General features: G+C 47.9%; 4 protein-coding genes across 4 annotated transcripts; 3 read left to right on the top strand and 1 right to left on the bottom strand.

Annotated features, from left to right (window-relative positions):
* Positions 1-204: 204 nt before the first annotated feature.
* Positions 205-3,640, top strand: LOC127749788 (uncharacterized membrane protein DDB_G0293934-like; the record flags this gene model as incomplete). The annotated part of the gene is given in 1 exon segment (XM_052269467.1): positions 205-3,640. A coding segment is annotated over 1 exon segment (532 nt), but the record flags the coding sequence as incomplete, so codon positions are not given.
* A 398-nt stretch (positions 3,641-4,038) lies between these two features.
* On the top strand, positions 4,039-6,112 carry LOC127749791 (uncharacterized). Its single transcript, XM_052269475.1, has 7 exons — positions 4,039-4,146; positions 4,523-4,648; positions 4,759-5,013; positions 5,105-5,413; positions 5,487-5,702; positions 5,781-5,873; positions 5,960-6,112. Exons 2-7 carry the CDS (start codon positions 4,532-4,534, stop codon positions 6,086-6,088), a joined length of 1,119 nt encoding a protein of 372 aa, XP_052125435.1. The 5' UTR covers positions 4,039-4,146; positions 4,523-4,531; the 3' UTR covers positions 6,089-6,112.
* Positions 6,113-7,122: 1,010 nt separating this feature from the next.
* On the bottom strand, positions 7,123-8,587 carry LOC113212424 (dynein axonemal light chain 4). Its single transcript, XM_026431107.2, has 3 exons — positions 8,370-8,587; positions 8,208-8,291; positions 7,123-8,110 (listed from the first exon to the last, which is right to left on the bottom strand). The coding sequence occupies exons 1-3, from the start codon at positions 8,442-8,444 to the stop codon at positions 7,946-7,948; spliced, it is 324 nt and encodes a 107-aa protein (XP_026286892.1). The 5' UTR covers positions 8,445-8,587; the 3' UTR covers positions 7,123-7,945.
* Positions 8,588-8,802: 215 nt separating this feature from the next.
* LOC113212422 (pre-piRNA 3'-exonuclease trimmer-like) lies at positions 8,803-11,828 on the top strand. The gene is made up of 12 exons (XM_026431105.2): positions 8,803-8,984; positions 9,065-9,299; positions 9,391-9,699; positions 9,780-9,990; positions 10,125-10,226; positions 10,306-10,416; positions 10,532-10,631; positions 10,722-10,821; positions 10,897-10,983; positions 11,074-11,162; positions 11,241-11,339; positions 11,412-11,828. Exons 1-12 carry the CDS (start codon positions 8,854-8,856, stop codon positions 11,473-11,475), a joined length of 1,638 nt encoding a protein of 545 aa, XP_026286890.1. The 5' UTR covers positions 8,803-8,853; the 3' UTR covers positions 11,476-11,828.
* Positions 11,829-16,741: the final 4,913 nt, after the last annotated feature.

The following is a 16,741-nucleotide window of genomic DNA, read 5'->3' on the forward strand; positions in this document are numbered from 1 at the left end:
CGGTCGTATCTTTATCTCCGATCCACAGGCCAAAGGCGGGGTTTTGATTGTCTACCCGAGACACCCCTAGGCCAGACATATTTTTGGTCTAGCATCAACCCCCAGGGTTTGAGAAATTAAAACTTAAAATTAGCTATTTGGAAACATGGTGGTCGTGTGGCACTGAACGTGTTAAATATTAATTTTGTGTTGTTTGTGCAACAGGACCCCTCCTCCGCCACCTCTACCTGCTCATGGCTCCTCGCCAGAGAAGAGGGGACCTCTGAGGGAAGAGGACCCCGACTACAAACCACCTGTTCCGCCCCATCGGAACATCCCGTTGATGAGCGACGACGAGCCTGCGCCGGTCCAGCCGCGCCGACACCACCACCACCATCACAACCAACACAACCAACACAGTCGCAATAATGACAGCCAGGGCAATAACAACAGCCAGAATGGCCAATCGAGGCATGAAGATGAAGAGGATGACCTCCCAGATCCCACGTTTGTTGAGTTTCCGGATCAGTCTCCAGGCCCTGCACAACTCCAGGGAAGCATTGCAGAGGTGAAAAGGGCAAACATAGTTGGGAATCCTATGTTTTCATCAACTGAAGAAGAGGATGATGATGAATCCGAAGACGATCAGGGAGAGGTGCAAAGGGTACGAGAGGAGCTGTTGGGTCTTGATGACCTTAATATGGACTATGACCAAATAATGGAGTACTTTGACAACTTGAAGGAGTCTAACGCATAAATCTATGAGAATATTTATCTTCAGTTTGGATTATAGCATTGTAAGAAACCTCAGTCTATTCTAGTCATGTGTACAATTCCAATGAGGTAACTTACTAATGTTTTACTCATGGTTGAGTTAAGGAGCCAATACAAAAGTTATGGTATGCTTTTCACCATGAGTCTATGTGAGCAGATGCTATTGTTAGTCAAAGCACAAAAGTTTTTAATAAGTTGTTTGGACTTTGCTTTGTAATTAAATAATACTGTATAAGCTTTATGTGGTTTTATTCTTGTATTGTGCATTTGTGTAGGCTGTATTTAATCACCTATATAAAAACAAAGCACTGACAAACAGCATGATCTGTAATGGAGATTCTTAGAGCATGCCTGCAATACAGTACTTTCTTATTAGAATCATCATATTTTACATGAAAGATGATATCAACTTCTTAATTATTTATAGATTGTATTTTGAATCAAATGGTTGCACACATCTTACATCTTAATGCTACCATGCTGAATCTGATTCAGGAGTGATTGAGAAAAGTGTGAAAATGCATACCGCCTACCTTATATGTGATCTTCATAGAATTGCAAAACGAAAAGTCAGGTTTTTGCATCTGTTGCTGCCTCAGTACTATAACACAACTTCCTTTGTTCTTTTATTAGACTTTGAGTGCTTCCTGCAAACTTTTTTCTTTTTTTCTTTTTTTTTATAAAAAAGGTTTGCGTCTCACAAAAGCAGAATGCTTTCTGTTAAGTTACCATATCGTACAGTATTCACCCTCTCTTGTATGTTGCCGTTTTCATTCCTGAAATATTTATATTTATAGTTTTATGATACCGTAAAATGTTATCATAATATTTTATTACATTTATTATTTTATGACATTTTTATTGCTTTTCATTTTTATGATTTGATGTCTTTATATAGGTTTAAATTGTTTAATTAAGGCTTGCCTTGTTTGTTAGATTTGTTTTGTACCTTTTGTTTCAGAATGAAGAACAGACAGATATCACATTTTCAAGGTTTAGGAAAAATTGTGCAAGAAACCTTTCAGATGTCTATTTCCCCTGCTGAAGAACTCCATCCATATCAGCTATAACGGATTTTAACATTGCTATTGAAGTGTAAACTGCTTTACTTTGTTATGGTGCTGTCAGTAGTAAAAACAGAAATTTGAACTGCTTGAAAATTAGATTTAGTATTGTTCATAATAGCAAGTATTCTCACAAAGTCTTGCTCTTATCAGTAAGAATGCTGTCATTTTAATTCTAGTCCCATGATCATGGAATACACACCACATGTGTGCAGCTGGCTTTAATGTAAGTGTACATGTTAATATGTGCTGTTGTATATATTTACAGGGTTATATACCGAATGAGATATTGTCTACAGGGGAGATTTCTCATCTTCTCTGTTCAAAGAAAATGTTTTGAATTGTTCCTGATAGTTTGATACTACCTTGCTGGATGTATTTCATCTTCAGATGCTATTGTTATATAATTGATTTGTGTACGTAAAATTTTGTAGGCAAAAAACACCCTCCTGCTAAATAGAAAAGAGCCTTCTTTACTACCTACTTTTAGTAAATACCAGTAAATGTTAGGGGAAAATATCTTGTGAATGAATGCACAGTCTTGATGAGGCATCAGAACTGTACTTTGTGTTAAATGTACTGTAAATTGAAAAGGAACTGTTAAGTCAGTCAGTTGTTGTTACTGTTTTTGTCTGCTTTTTTCTTAACCATTTTAAGAAAAGCAAGATTTATGTTCTAGTCATAAACTGTGCTTGAGATAAATGACCAACAATGATTTGAAGTGGTTTCCAAGCCACAGATTGAATGCTGGTTGAGTATGCATCCTATTCCTCGGTGCCTTGTGATATTTATTTCAGAGGTAAATCAAACCAGCTTCCTTATGATGATGGGGGTGCATAAGCAGAGAGTGCAAGATACAATAGACGGTCCTTTCTTCTCCTTAATTACTGCTCTCCAAAAAGAATAGCCATCAGAGAAAGGCTCAAAATATGATATAAATTCAATGCTATTATTTCCTTGAAACAATGGTTTAACTAAAAATTTTGTAGAAAAAACATCTGAAGGGTGTAAACAGAAATATTGTTTGGGATGTTATGTAACCAACCTTTGTATAACTGCGTTTTCAATTTAAAATTATGTATTTCTAAGAAGTTAGACTCAACATATCACACATAGTATTTCTTTTTTAAAAAGTTTCACTGGGCAATTTTGTTATGAATTGAAAAATCATGATTTATGTTTATATTTAATCAAGCAAATCTCTGAAAACATAGATATTTCTAGTTATTTATTTCTACTGTTCTACTAAAATCATATGCAGCTTATCCGTACTTATTATGGACAGTGAAGAGACTGATACTAAAATACTCCTGCAAAGATAGCAAATTTTATGTTTATTTCTTTCAACTATGTTGTATCACATCAGAAATACTCAGAAAGTAATATTTCATTTTCAAGGATGTTCTAAACTGAACCAAGAGTTTTAAGATGATGTTATTCTGTTAAAATGTAAACAAAACTAAGAGGTGTAAGTACATCTCTTTGCATGATATACCTTTTTGGTAACTTTTGCATTACCATATGCATTTTGAACCCAGCACCTTATCCCTGGTATACTCAGAGCTTAAGCAGTAAAAGTTTGTAAACCACTGTTATAGGAAGCTAGCTACAGTAAATGCAGCATCGTACATTGTAAATGAGATGAAGAACGTCAACCATAAAAAGTTCATGCTGCAGTTAATTTTTTGACAAATTGATATAAGAATTACAGGATAGTGCTGTATTCGACCTCAAAAAAAAATATCTGAAGAAAGATGCATGTTCATCAGTGTATAAATGAAAAGTGGTTACATTGACATCAATAAATCTATACAAAAAAATAACCTGAAATATTTTTGGCTACGCATATTTATGGCTCAATTTCAACTAAACCTTCACTTTTAAAAAAGAAACAAACAAACAAACAAATCATCTTGAAGATGTACGTACTCGAGCTCCTTCAGCAGACGTGGTGGGCAGAAGTGTGCTGGTGCTGGCTTACCGCTTGCTCCCTCCCGAGCCCCGAGCTGAGGAGACCCGCCACGGCGCGCCGGCTGCACGCGAGTGCGGGCGGAGGCCCGTGTGCACGCGTCACGCTTCGGGCGCCGCCCCGCCGCAACAACAGCGCGGTGCAGGTGCATAATGCAGCAGCACGACGCGGAACTCGACTCGAGCCCTTGCATGATTGAGGCTCTCCGCGCCGCCCTCCTCTTCCTCCGGCGGCGGGAGCGACTCCCGCGCCGAGACGCCACACGGCCGCCGGGTCCGATACCAATCTGCTGCAGCCACCCCGAGGGGCAGGACGGGACGGAGGAGAGGGTGACTCCAGGGCGGCGGCGGCAGCGCGGCAGTAGGTGACGGCGCGGGCGGGCGCGGCGAGTAGGCAACCTGGCCGCAGGGCTGCTCGGCGGGACTGCCTACCCGCTCGTTGGCAGGCGCCACGGACACCAAGACACACAGAGGGGTCTCGCTGTTTCGCGGACGACTTCCTGCCATTCCTTTCTTTTTACTTTTAAAGATGTTACCTTTCCGTACAGGGCATACAAACGATTCTGTTTCCATCGAGGTCGTTTTCAGGAAACTGGGTAGCACGTTTGCGTTTAACAGTTTCGTCGCTCAGGATTGTTAGTGAAAATAACAGCCGGGTTTCCCTCCATGCTCTCTTCGCTCGCACTATCTTGGATCTTTAGTGGGCGAAACATCTCTGTGATTTGCCCCCTATCCAGTCCAGCAACATGGTGTACGAGACGGCGACCGACTACCTCGCTCACTGGGAGGCGCACTTCGACAAGTCGATCCCCAAGCCACCGTGGAAGCGCCTCTGGATCACCTGCCACGGCACGGGTGTCAAGGTACACCCCCCGCGCCCCTCCGGCCCCGTGGCTGCACGCGCTTGTGCACGCGGCGCTGGCCAGGCCCCGGCACAGGCTCCGCCTGCACCTCCTCCTCCTTCTCCTTGCAGTGGGCGGTCCTGGTCGGGGTGGCGGTGTTCGTGCTCGCCTCGCTGGACTGCATCATGACGCGCACGTCGCTGCTGGACGCGGGGCCGACGCTGCGCTTCCTCAGCGGCATCTACTCGTGCACGGCCGGCGTGTACATCTGGGCCTTCAAGCGGCAGGAGGCGCTGGCCGCGCTGCGTCAGCTCAGCTGGGTGGCCAGACGGATCGAGGCCGGCGCCGGCGGCGCGCTCGGCGCCCGGCTCGACCTGGACGACCAGGTTGGTGGAGCCCCTCGGCGGCTCTCTCCCCGTTGACTGCGCCGCGGGCGAGGCCGCGGGCGTTAAGCTGTAAACCCTCTCTCCCTCCCAGGAGACCCTGCGGCGCGCGGTGGTGCGCGCCTCCCGGTACCTCCGAGGCAGTAACATCTGGGCCATCTGCGTGCAGTTCTCGATCATGGTCCCCGTCGCGTTCACGGGCCGGACCGTCAACCCGGCGTGGCCGCCGCCCAGGACGCCGACGGCCTGGTGGGCGCTGTTCACGCTGCACTCGTTCAGCACCCTGTTCCTCCCCATTGCGTTCTTCCCCATGGCCGCGTTCACCACCGGCATAGTCAGCGTGTGCTCGGCGATGTCGCTGGCCATCGGCAGTGAGCTGAGGAAAGCGCGGACGCCGCAGCAGGTTCTGGTCTCGACTCATAGCACCCTCCCCCCCTTTTCCAGCACCTCTCTTACAAATCGTTGGCGCGCTGCAGGTCCGCGACGCGGCGCTGCTGTCGTCCGAGTTTAACAAGGGCTTCTCCATGCTAACCAACCTGTTCCACGGCTTCATACTGCACCATCTGCAGATCACGCTGCTCATCCCGCTCTTCGCCTGCTACGAGATGATGCACGGTCAGTTTGACGAGTTTCTCGTCGTGCTCGTCCCCATCAACGTCCTGATCTTCATACCCCTCTGCTTCGCCGGCCAGGTGCAAAGCGTGCGGAGCGTCGCGGTGCTGGTCCGGGCCCTGGTGGAGGCCGTCTGATTTTGCTCCTTTATCTTGCAGGCTATGATGGACGCCAGCGAGGCCATGTCGTATTCGGCGTACAGCGGGTCCTGGCTGGAGAGCGATCGCTTCTGTCGCATTTTGAGGTTGCAGGTCAGGCTCGGTTGACTTCACTCATTCTTTTTCCCTTAGAGGCGCCGAGTGCCGGCTCATGACGTGACAGGTGGTGTGCCCCGTAGGTGATGCTGAGGAGCGCCAGGCCGCAGCAGCTGACCAGCCAGGAGCTGGGCACCGTCGACCTCAAGCTGTGCCAGAACACCCTCAAGTCTTGGTTCTCTTTCCTCAACTTTATGATAAATACTCTGTGACGTGCTATTCAAGCACTAAGGGAAGGAGGCGTTTCAGTTTTTCACCCTTTGCCCAACCCGCATCCTTTCCCCTTAAATGGCAGCAAAAGGTGAAGTAAAATAAATAAGAAAAAAATCAAGCGACAAGTTCGTGACGCTGTCTTCCAGCTACTTACGGCAACGACACGGCGCCACCGACTTCGAGCAGAGGATATCACTTTAGCTTTGGTCGAGCAGGCGAGCGGCAGTGGGAGGGTAAGTCGGAAAGCAGGCGTGAGAGAGCAGGCGAGTGAGCCAATAAGATGGAGTGACTGCTGAGCGGTCAAGCCGCGCGAGAACGACGTGAGCATTGTCGTGCTCAAAATTTAACTTCTTCAGTTGCATTTGAATCATACATTTAATACCGTTTCAATCGGGTTTCAATCGTCTTGAAGTCATGTAGTCATAATTTCTGCACGCTGACATGACGATTAATATTCGAGCTCGAACGAACCAGTTTACTCGTGCGTAAGTACCCTGTCGACCCCTCGTCGGCGGGGACGACGTGCCTGTTTGCAGCAATATCCGAACCGACTTTTGTCTACAGTCGGTTCGGGTGAAGCTGCCAGGCCGTGGCCGTGTTAGTAGTTGTAGCTACAACTGTGTAGCTAAAAAGGGACGCTGCTAACTGCTAAGGGGTTATCCAGCAAGTGCGTCCGCCATTCGCCGTTCCGAACCTGCCTAGTCCAGCCTCGGAGAGCGCTCATAGCGCCCGGTAGATAGGCAACATCTGACCTGCAGTGCACGCGTGTACTGCGGGTTGGCCTACCCACAGTCTCGCAGGCGCCGAGCTCCCGTGATTTGAATGTGCGCAAAACGGATGTACTTTTTGACGATCCCCAACTACCAGCAGTACAACGAGAGAGCGAGGCAGTCTGCAGTGTTCCGAGTAAAACACCTGTCTTTTGTCTTCAAGTAAGAACTCACAAGTGCCAGACTCCCGGATAGGTAACTGCCGTGTAATTGCCCACTATGCTGAATTATGCGGTTTGGGAGGGGCTAAGTAAACAACAAGATACAGATAAGAAAAACTTATTAATGATAATTTGGGACAGGATATGATTATGAATACTGATTGGTTATAATCTTATCAAAAAAGCTGAATAGCTCTTTATAAAAAATAATCATTAAAGATTGCAGTAAAGGAAGACTAGAAGAAAGTCAGTAACTGAAAACAATAGAAAAAACATTAGTATAAAAGTATAAAATAAAATCTGAGCACATGAATACACAAACATTTAGAATGACAAAAAATATTTGATTGGTTTATTCAGTACTCTGAATTTTCAAACAGTCATAAAAATGATTTGTGAGTCCATTTCATAATTCTTTATCATGAAAAACACAGGACAAATAACACAGAAATATTTGGACGGAACTTCCTATCACATACTTTTAAGAAGAAGACACAATAAAAGAAGTGAACCCCTACTTAACAACCTTACAATAACTGCCACTCAATGTGGTAAAACAAAAAGGACAAGTAATAACAGGATGATTTAGCAACACCATACATTCCTCCCCAGTCAGAATTAACCCCTTAAATATTTAGAACACAAAACAAATAGGAACTAGGACATAATACTGTTAACTTCTTAGTACATAATGCACAAGCAAGACTAAAGCTTTGGTTCTCAAGGGCAAAACAAGAATTTTTTGTGTACCTGAAGTCCTATTTACACTTTATAACTCTAGATTTAAGGAAAAGGACTCATCACAGAAAGGAGGTTGTCTGTTTTTATGAAGCTAGAGAGTAAGGTATAAAATTTCACTACTTCACTATTGATTTGGAATATAAAAGATTAAAATTTTGGTCTCAGACAAGGAAAGTGGATGGATTCAGGAACACTTCCAGACACATATGGCTAAATTCCCACCAAAGTACATGTACATCAAATGTTTTACTTCATATGATATTTCAAATCCATATCCCTCACCAACAATAGCATGCCAAGAAGGACCAAATTTCTTGTCCATGTTCTCCTTTATCATTCTTGCCGCAGACTGGAAAAGAAAACATCGTTTTGAAGAAGCATAAAATAAATTCTTATTTTACGACATTTCTGCATAAAACAGCCTCAATAACATTTTTGCAACTCACCTCATTGTTGGTGGAGTGTTTTTCACATGCATTTGCACTAAGATCCATTGCTTCAGTACGCATCTCCTCCACCATGTCACAAAACTGTAAAGAAGGAAGACATGGAAGTAAGGCAAGAAGAAATAGCTGTTGGTAAAGATTCAAACTTAAGTAATGCCTTACCCGAACTAGAGCATAAGTGTGGAGAACTTTCTTTTCACCTTCTTCCTTTTTTGGCTCGTTCTGTGCATCTCCCATGTTGTTCACGTGCCTCTAAAGTATTCTCGTCGGATACAACAGAAATCCTCAAATTTTGACACAATTGCAGGCAGTTTCAATTTCTTCTGCTGCTGCTTCTGCTTCGGACTTGTTGACAAGTGAGGCCAATACTAGACACCTGGCACATTTTGTTCTAGCACATGAGTCCCTCCTAACGCACATAATATGCACTATGAATTGTTACCAATATTTATTTCCTTGAGTTCCTATGTGCCGTTTACATGCAATTCTTTGTATCACAGTTCCTAACGCTCACTGAGTAATCGTAAGTTCATTGCACGATAGTTGGCAAGACAGCGTGAAAGCAGACGACAAACGCTGCATTCTCAGTGAGAGCCCCTTTTTAAATTGTAAAGTGTTCGTCGTTTTTGTTATAGACGTCTCGAAAATGACTGAGGTTTTGCGTGACACATTTGAAAAGAATTTTCCTAGGGTTGAGAAAGATATTAAAAATGCTGCATTTATAGCAATTGACACAGAGTTCAGTTGCCTAGTTTCTCACACTGAATCCAAATCCAGGTATGTGAAATAAAATTGAAGGTTATGTTCCACGTCTGGCTTCACATGAGTGCTTCACTAGTGTATTTTTTTCTTTAAAGCCTTTTTGACACGGCCGAACAACGTTATTTAAAGCAAAGAGATAATATTTCAGATGCTTTGCTGTTGCAATTCGGTCTCACTGCCTTTATTTTTGACCGAGAGAAAAATGTTTATGAAAGCCATTCCTACTGTTTTTATCTATTCCCTCACACATTTGGCTCCAACGATCAGCGTTTTAAATGCCAAGCATCTTCTCTGGAATTTCTTTGTCACCATAAATTTGATTTTAACAAGGTAAGTACTACTAAGTACTTGAAGTATTAAGACAGCTGAAGTGTGAGTGAGATCATTAGTGTTTCTAATTGGTATCTTTTGTATGAAACAGTTTGTGTACAATGGAATTTCATTTTTGAATGATGAACAAGATATCCGTGCCCAGCAAGAGTTGAAAGATGGAGATCTCTTACGATCAGTTGAACGAGCTTTATCTCATGAAGACGAAGAATCTGTTCAAGCAATGTGCTCTCAGGTTGCTCTTTGGTTGGCTGGAGGTTTACCTGAAGCAGCCACTGAAAAGTCAATATTCCTTGAAGTCCCTAGGAGCTCACAAAGCTCACAATGCATTGCTTATGTTGCTCATCATGAATTGCGCAAGCGGTTTATCTGCATATGGACATTACCAGAAGATGGAAATGTAAGTATATTCAGTGCTCTGAAACTCAGTCACTGCATTGTATGAAGTCTGTTTGTAATATCATCTAACATAATTGACAGATAAGAGTTCTCAAAGTATCTCCAACAGAAAGAGCAATGATGGAAAAAAATCATTCTCATGAAGATGAATTGCAAAATGCTGTCCTTCTTTCAATTAGAGGGTTCACACGAATTTTTAAGCTTTTAGTTCAGTTGAAGAAGCCAATAATTGCACACAATTGTGTTCTAGATCTCATGATAATGCACAAGCAGTTCTATTGTTCCCTTCCAAGTAAGGATACAATTTTTTCCTGTGATGGATATCTATTTCATATTTTTCTGCCAAAGTTAAATTTTATTGCAATGAAGTACTACTTAAGATGTAACAATGACTTTCATCACAGACTTTCTTCTCCTATTCCTTAGAATCGTACCAGGCATTCAAGAATAACATACATTCACTCTTTCCAAATGTGTATGACACAAAATATATGAGCTCTGAGTACCGGAAGAAAATTGACAGAAGTGGTATGTAGGCAGTTTTAACATTCCAAATTATCAAAAGAGATGTGTTGGCAATACCAATGTATTCCCTTGTATTTTTTAGACTCGTGGAGCAACAATACGTTACCTGGTCTTTATAGATACTTTGATTTAGGAAGAGGTCATAGTATTGCTTCATACAGTCCTAAAATAATATCACAGGACTTTGGTGATGGTGAGAATATATTGTTTGCATTAAAATTAAACCCTAAATTTTATTTTAGTTATTGCGTATTATTTTCATTTTGGTTATCTTTTTCCTTTCTTTTTTTTATATGTATGTATTGTAGAGGGTGAGCGAAAATTTCATGATGCTGGCTGGGACTCATATTGTGCCGGTTTCTGTTTTATTCGGATGGCTCACTTTTTCGGGGTCATGGAAATGGGAGGGTAATGTATCAACTTTCTGAGGTTACTCTGGAAATAAATTTATTCATGAAACAGGTTTTGTTCTAATTATATCATTACACTCTATCATAGGCTCAGTGCAGCCAGGCCTTTTACCAGCACAGAACATCTTGCTCTTACTTCTCATCTTGCCAACCGTATCAATATTATTCGTGGCAATCTCACCCATATTGTAAGTAAATCATATCTCGTGAGTTTGGAAGGCTGCTTCTACTTTTAAATGTCCTTTTCATCAATATTTTTAAAGGTACTTGATGGTTTGGACCCACCTTCTCACAGACCTGAAATAATTGTTGTAAAAAGAAGAGATGGTAAGGCCCTTGATGCATTAGAAGTAAGTAGAGTTTGTTTTTTTTAAGTTCAGCTTAATCCCAATTTATGCAATGCAACTTTTTCTTTACAAGTTTTCTATTAATTCTCATAGCTAACTGAAAGTCTATCAAAGCATGGTTCTGTTGATGTGAAGATGGTATCAAACAAACTAGCATTAGTTGCTGCAAGCACCAAAGGACAGTCAGTATTAATAATAATGAATTCTCTTTATTTTTCACGTTGCTGTATTTGATTTCTAAATTTTGTCGTCTCTTGCAGGGTGATGGACTTATGCCGAGAGTACTACAAGCATCCTGAATTAGCCCTAGTAAAATACAATAAAATTCAACACGATCCATTCATTTGGACTTCAACATTGTATGTCTTATGAACCAAAGTTTCAGTAGTTTTATGGTACACTGGAGTTTAAACTTTTTTATTTTATTTCAGATGCAGCCTTGTGATGTGTGCTGCCTTGTCAGGAATCTTCATTTATCGTGTACTCAAGAACTAGTCTATACCAAGGTAAAATTTTCATGCAAAGTTGTAATTTTGGGGGTTAAAATTAATGTTTTTGTACCTGGACACATTGTTAGTTTCTTTTTCTCTAACTTTTGTAAAACCTAGTTTATATTCATGTTTTCTTATAACATTCCAAGAATTGGTCCAAGTGTCAGTTCCTATTTTCAATATGCACTGCCATTTTAACTTTTATATATTTTTTTTATAATGATCTCGTGGGCCACCTGTCTCACCTCTCGCAACTGTTGCTCTTTTTTTTTATTTAACATTTTATTTGAGTTAGTTTTATCGAATGAAATTTGTACATGAGCATTTTGTCCATTAAAATAAGTGAAAGCTCCCCAATCTGTGCAATCGCTCAGCCCTTGAAATGACTCCATGAGCGGCCAGTCGAGCGAGAGCGCCCGCGAGCCTGGTGATACCGGCCCGCGGCGCACGCCCGTCCTCGTCCTGCCTACCGCCCGGGCGCCTCCGGCGACACTCGCCTGGCGGCGGCGGCGTGCCACGGCGGCGCGGCGGGCGCAGCGGTTTGCGTTGTTCTGGCTGCTCCGCCACAAAGTCCTCCGTTATTCTGTGCTTTTTGTCCGAGCCCCGCCCGCGCCGGGTCGGGGGCAACGCAATACAGATGGGGCGCAGGTGCCGCGCATCTTTTCGGAGCCCCGCGCGCGCGGTGATGTCTACGACGTCCGGTGCGAGTGTAGAGTGTTAATTCCTCGGATAAACCTTGGTGCTGTATAAATTCGGGGCTCTTTCCGTTTTGGCTGACCTTTCTCCCCCGCTTTATATTCTCGCGGGTCGGGAAGGGGTTTGTTGGCCCTGCAGGCGCGGCCGACGACGCCTGCGGGGGAGAATCCTTGAAGCAGAGAAAAAAAAAAGAGAGAAGGAAACGGCGCGCGGAAGGCGGAGGAACTCGAGGGAAGAAGCGAGGGAGAGAGAGAGAGAGCGGGGGAGGGTGTGACCATCGGCACCTCCCCTTTATTACCGCCGAAACAGATTGCGTGCCTCGGGGAACAGTCGGGCGTGACTGACCCGCGCCAAGGTCCCCTTGTGTGAGTGCGTGGCGCGCACGTGCTATGGGTAGGGGGGGGGGGGGCGTCTGAAGCGAAACGAGCTAGGAGAGGCTGAGGGCGCGAGGGCTCTGCGTTGAGGTCACTTTCATGCCGTCCAAATAATTCGAGTTTCATCTCGCAAAAAGTTACGCTTGTACACCTAGCCTTCCCTCGGACCAATTTTTTCTCCTCCCCCCCCCCTCCCCGCAACCCTTTTCCCTCCCCTACACACACACACACACTCCGTAGTGCACTCGGTCCCCGCTGCGCCGCCCCGGCCCGGCCGGCCTCCTCCGAGGTTGCCGTTGACGTCACCGGCACGCTCCCTGCCTCTGCCGCTCCGCCGTCGCGTCGAGGACCTCGCAGGGCGCCGCCACCTGCTCCGCGCCGCGGTGCCGCACGGCGTTGGCGTCTCAAGGGTGGCCCGCGAACACACGCGGAACGGCGCGGCGGAGCTGAGCCAGCGCCTGCACCCCTCTCCCTCTCTGTCCCTCTGCGATTATTTTCTTTTCTTTTCAAACCCAATTTTGATCAGTCCAACGCTGGGTTTGTTGGAATGAGTCCAGGTGGCGCGGGAGCGGAGGCCCACGCACGTGGTCGCCAGCGTGCTCGGCCCGTGCCTCGGCGCCCACGCTGGTTACGGATTTTTCATCCCTGGTATCTCGTCCTCGCGGCCTACGATAAGCGTCGGGGGCGAACCGTGGTCTCGGGCCGACCTCGGGGTTGGGGCGGGCGGGGCGGGGTGAGGTGAGGCGGGGTGAGGCGCTGTGTGCCTTGGCAGAGCGACAGGTTGGACGGCGCGGGCGCCTGCGCAGCGCCGCGGCAGCCCGAGCCGCCCCGCCCGCCCCGCACGCCGTCCCGCACTCCACACTCTACCGGGGCGGACGCTAAACATAGCGAGCTAGAGGGCCTCGTAGAGCCTCGGCGTGTGGGGCCCTCTGCCGGCCGGCGCGGCCCGCACCCAGGCCAGGGCGCCGCCAGGGCACGGGCCGCACCGGGACCCGGGCCGGGGCGGGCGCGGTCCGCACCAGGACCTCGGCCAGGGCGCCAGGGCGAGCACGGGGCGCATCAGGGCCCGGGTTAGGGTGGGCGCCGTGCGCACCTGGACAGGTTAGGGTGGGCGCCGTGCGCACAAGGACCTGCATCCATGACGTGCTCGTCCTCCGGCACCGTTCACCCGGCTAACGCTGACTCACATGCATGGTCGGCGGTGTGAACGACAATGTCGGTCAGCCGCCGGCGGCGGCCCCCGGCCTGTCGTCTGCACCGCGTCGTGCGCCCCTGGCAGCCGCCACCTGGCCCCCGCCGCCCCCGCCCGCGGCCGGCAGGGCGGCAGCAGCGGCAGCAGCCACCACCTGGCAGCCCTCTCATTTGGCGCGCCCGGGCCGCCCGCCCCGGCCGGGCCGCGGGCCGCGTCTCGATATCCCGTCTCCCTCACTCTCGCAGCGCCGTCCAAACGCTCGCCGCTGGTGCGACAGAGAAAGGGGCGCGCCGCTCGGGGGGAGCAGCGGGAGCTTTCGGTCGCGCCTGCCCCGCCCCGCCCCGCCCCGCCGCGGCCAGTCGCAGGAAAGGGCTGCGCCGCCAACCGTTGAAGAAGGTTGCTGGGACGTTGACTCAGCTGTTTCGGTATGCGGGGGCGGGGCGGGGCGGATCTGGGCGGGCGTGCATCGCGGCCGACTGCTGGCTCTCACTGGAGGGACGGATTAATTTGTCAAAAGTATACACTCAAGTATACTGCTACTTTCCACCCTCTTGTCGGACGCAACATACTGTACGGCTAGCACTAACAACACTCAGGCGACTCCTGCAACGAAGAACCGTGTATTTCTGCCCGGGTTCGGAAACTTCTCTAAATCAGGCAATCCTCCCTCCGGAGACGCTAGAATTAGGGTTCTTGCGATGAAAATGTATGTAGATGGCAATTACCTCTGACAACAGTTTCTGCAGAGTAGTAACATTGTGCTGTTTTATGAAGACACCACGCGCCACGACGCGCGACCCTGGCCGAAGCTTTGCTCGGCGGGCCAGCCCCCTCATCTCCCCCAATTTATAACCCCTTTGTTCAACGTCCCTAATTATCGTGATATTAGGCAATAAATGGAGTGCGTCTAGCCAGGCGCACGGGGGGCAGTAGAGAGATCAGGGGGAGGGGGAGAAAAGGGGGAGCAGCGGGTGGCCGTGCGGGTGAGATACGAGTTGTTTGATGGCTGCGGCTTGCGATGTTTCTGCATTTCCCCCCTCTGTCTTTGTCAGGCCGCGCGCTCTACCTCATCGCGATGACCTCCCCTTTTCTTTCCACAACCACCACCTCCTTCCTCCTTCCTTTCCTTCCCCCTTGTCACTGTCCCCTACCCTTCCCCCCCACCACCAGGCTTCTTGTCCGCAAAGCCACGAATTCATCATCACTGTTGTCTGAAACGGCCGCCGCCGCTGCGCGCGCTGCGCGGTGGTGCAGGGTGGGAGAGGTGTTGGCTGATTCAGGTGCGGTGCGGGATCTCAATCGTCAAACAAATCCCTGCCTTCTCTCCTCGCCAACCAGAGGCCATTTGCCTACTTGATGAGGCTACAACCTACTTCCTTGATCTGTCTTCCTCCCTTTCTCCTTCTTCCTTACCTCCTGCACTGGGAAAATAACATATACAATTTCTGATAACAGTTTAAAACTACCAATGATTAACACAGTTTGTGACCGTGTTTTTAAAATGTAAAGTAGGATGAGTGAAATGTAGTAAACAGCTTAAAATGTCAATGCCAATTTTTACAATAATTATTGTAGTGTAAACCTGTCTTCTTCTGCTAAATCCACGCACACAGCCTCTCGTCCGCTCTCGTCCCTCTGTCTACTGTACCACAACGGGGCGTTGTTATGTAATGGGATGTAATGTATTACATTATCATCACACTTATGTTCGGTCCTCGCACACCACTCGGTCGTGGCGCTCCCTGCTTCGCTTACCCCACTGTGATGACGAACTATGTCTCGTGTCCCCAGAACCTGCACTTAACCTTGTCCTTTCCTTGTCACTCTCTCGCGCAGGGAGGGGAGAGGCGAACCAAGACGAGGAGGGAAAGACACGAGTGAGAGGGGCAGCGCAATGTGGACAGAGGGAGAGAGAGAGGGATGAGCTTTGGCAGGGCGCACACATTCTTCGCCGTGCCCAGAACGCCTACCACAATTTTGAGCGGCGCAGCGCGGCTTGGGGCGCGCTCAGCTCATTTCGGGAGTCAATAGAAGACTTTAGAGCCAACTTTTCTTTTGTAGCGCCAAGCGCGTGCGGAGCGGGAGGGTTAGAGGGACGGGGAGCGGGAGTGGGGGCTTGGAGACTTGGCCGCGAGTCCTCTGGCGTGCTGCTGGTGCGCAAGCCTGAGAAGCACTGCGCTTCACCGAGATGTGTAGGCTCAGCCCAGCCACAGGTGGGTGGCGCGGATAGTCGTGCTTTTCACCATGCTGCATGCACGGACCGACCCCAGTACAGGCAAGAGAGCGTTGATAGATAGGTAGAAGTATCGCTCGAAGCTTTATAGTAGTGGCCTGGCCTCTCCCCTGATGTCATCCTGTAAAACCAATAAAGTGAAGTCGCAAATACAGTGAGTCGACCCTTCTCCCTCGTTTTACCGGAATGGTTTCTCATTTCGGGCAGATCGACGCGCGACTCGCGCCAACTCACCACACCAAGTCAGTCAGATGGCGCAGTGTTGTGCCCGGCGGGGTGGCCTACCTCTGCGGGGTCGTTGGAGCAGGAGTCTTTAACGGTTACGCGAAGTGCACGATCCGCCCGCGCCCACTCACTCGCTCGTGTACACGGCCCGACACGGCCGCGAGTATATTCCCGTGAACTTGATGACTTTAGTGTTCTCGCCCGTCACAGTTAAAACTTCCAGACACCATAGTGAAGCCGTTTTATTTGCGGATTATTCCTCCGTGCTGCCTGCGGCGGGTGCGGGCCGGGCAGCGTCATGGCGCTAGCGGGAGCGGAGCCCGGCGGGCGGGGCGGGGCGGGGCGCTAGCCACTAGCGAGTTATTTTAAAACAGCCTCGGGACGTCTGCTCCTTGAAGTAATATTTAGCCCGGCAAGCGAGCGGCAAGCCACGCCGGCCATCGCCGAGTCGAACACGCTATTTCTGCACTAATGGACAAATAATGAGGGGAATATGGGAATCCGCACGAAATAGCTTCGGGGGCGAGCGCGGGTGGGCGCGAGGGGGAAA

Source organism: Frankliniella occidentalis, unplaced genomic scaffold, assembly GCF_000697945.3.
Source record: "Frankliniella occidentalis isolate FOCC.00 unplaced genomic scaffold, Focc_3.1 Scaffold93, whole genome shotgun sequence".
Classification (NCBI taxonomy): Eukaryota; Metazoa; Arthropoda; class Insecta; order Thysanoptera; family Thripidae; genus Frankliniella; species Frankliniella occidentalis.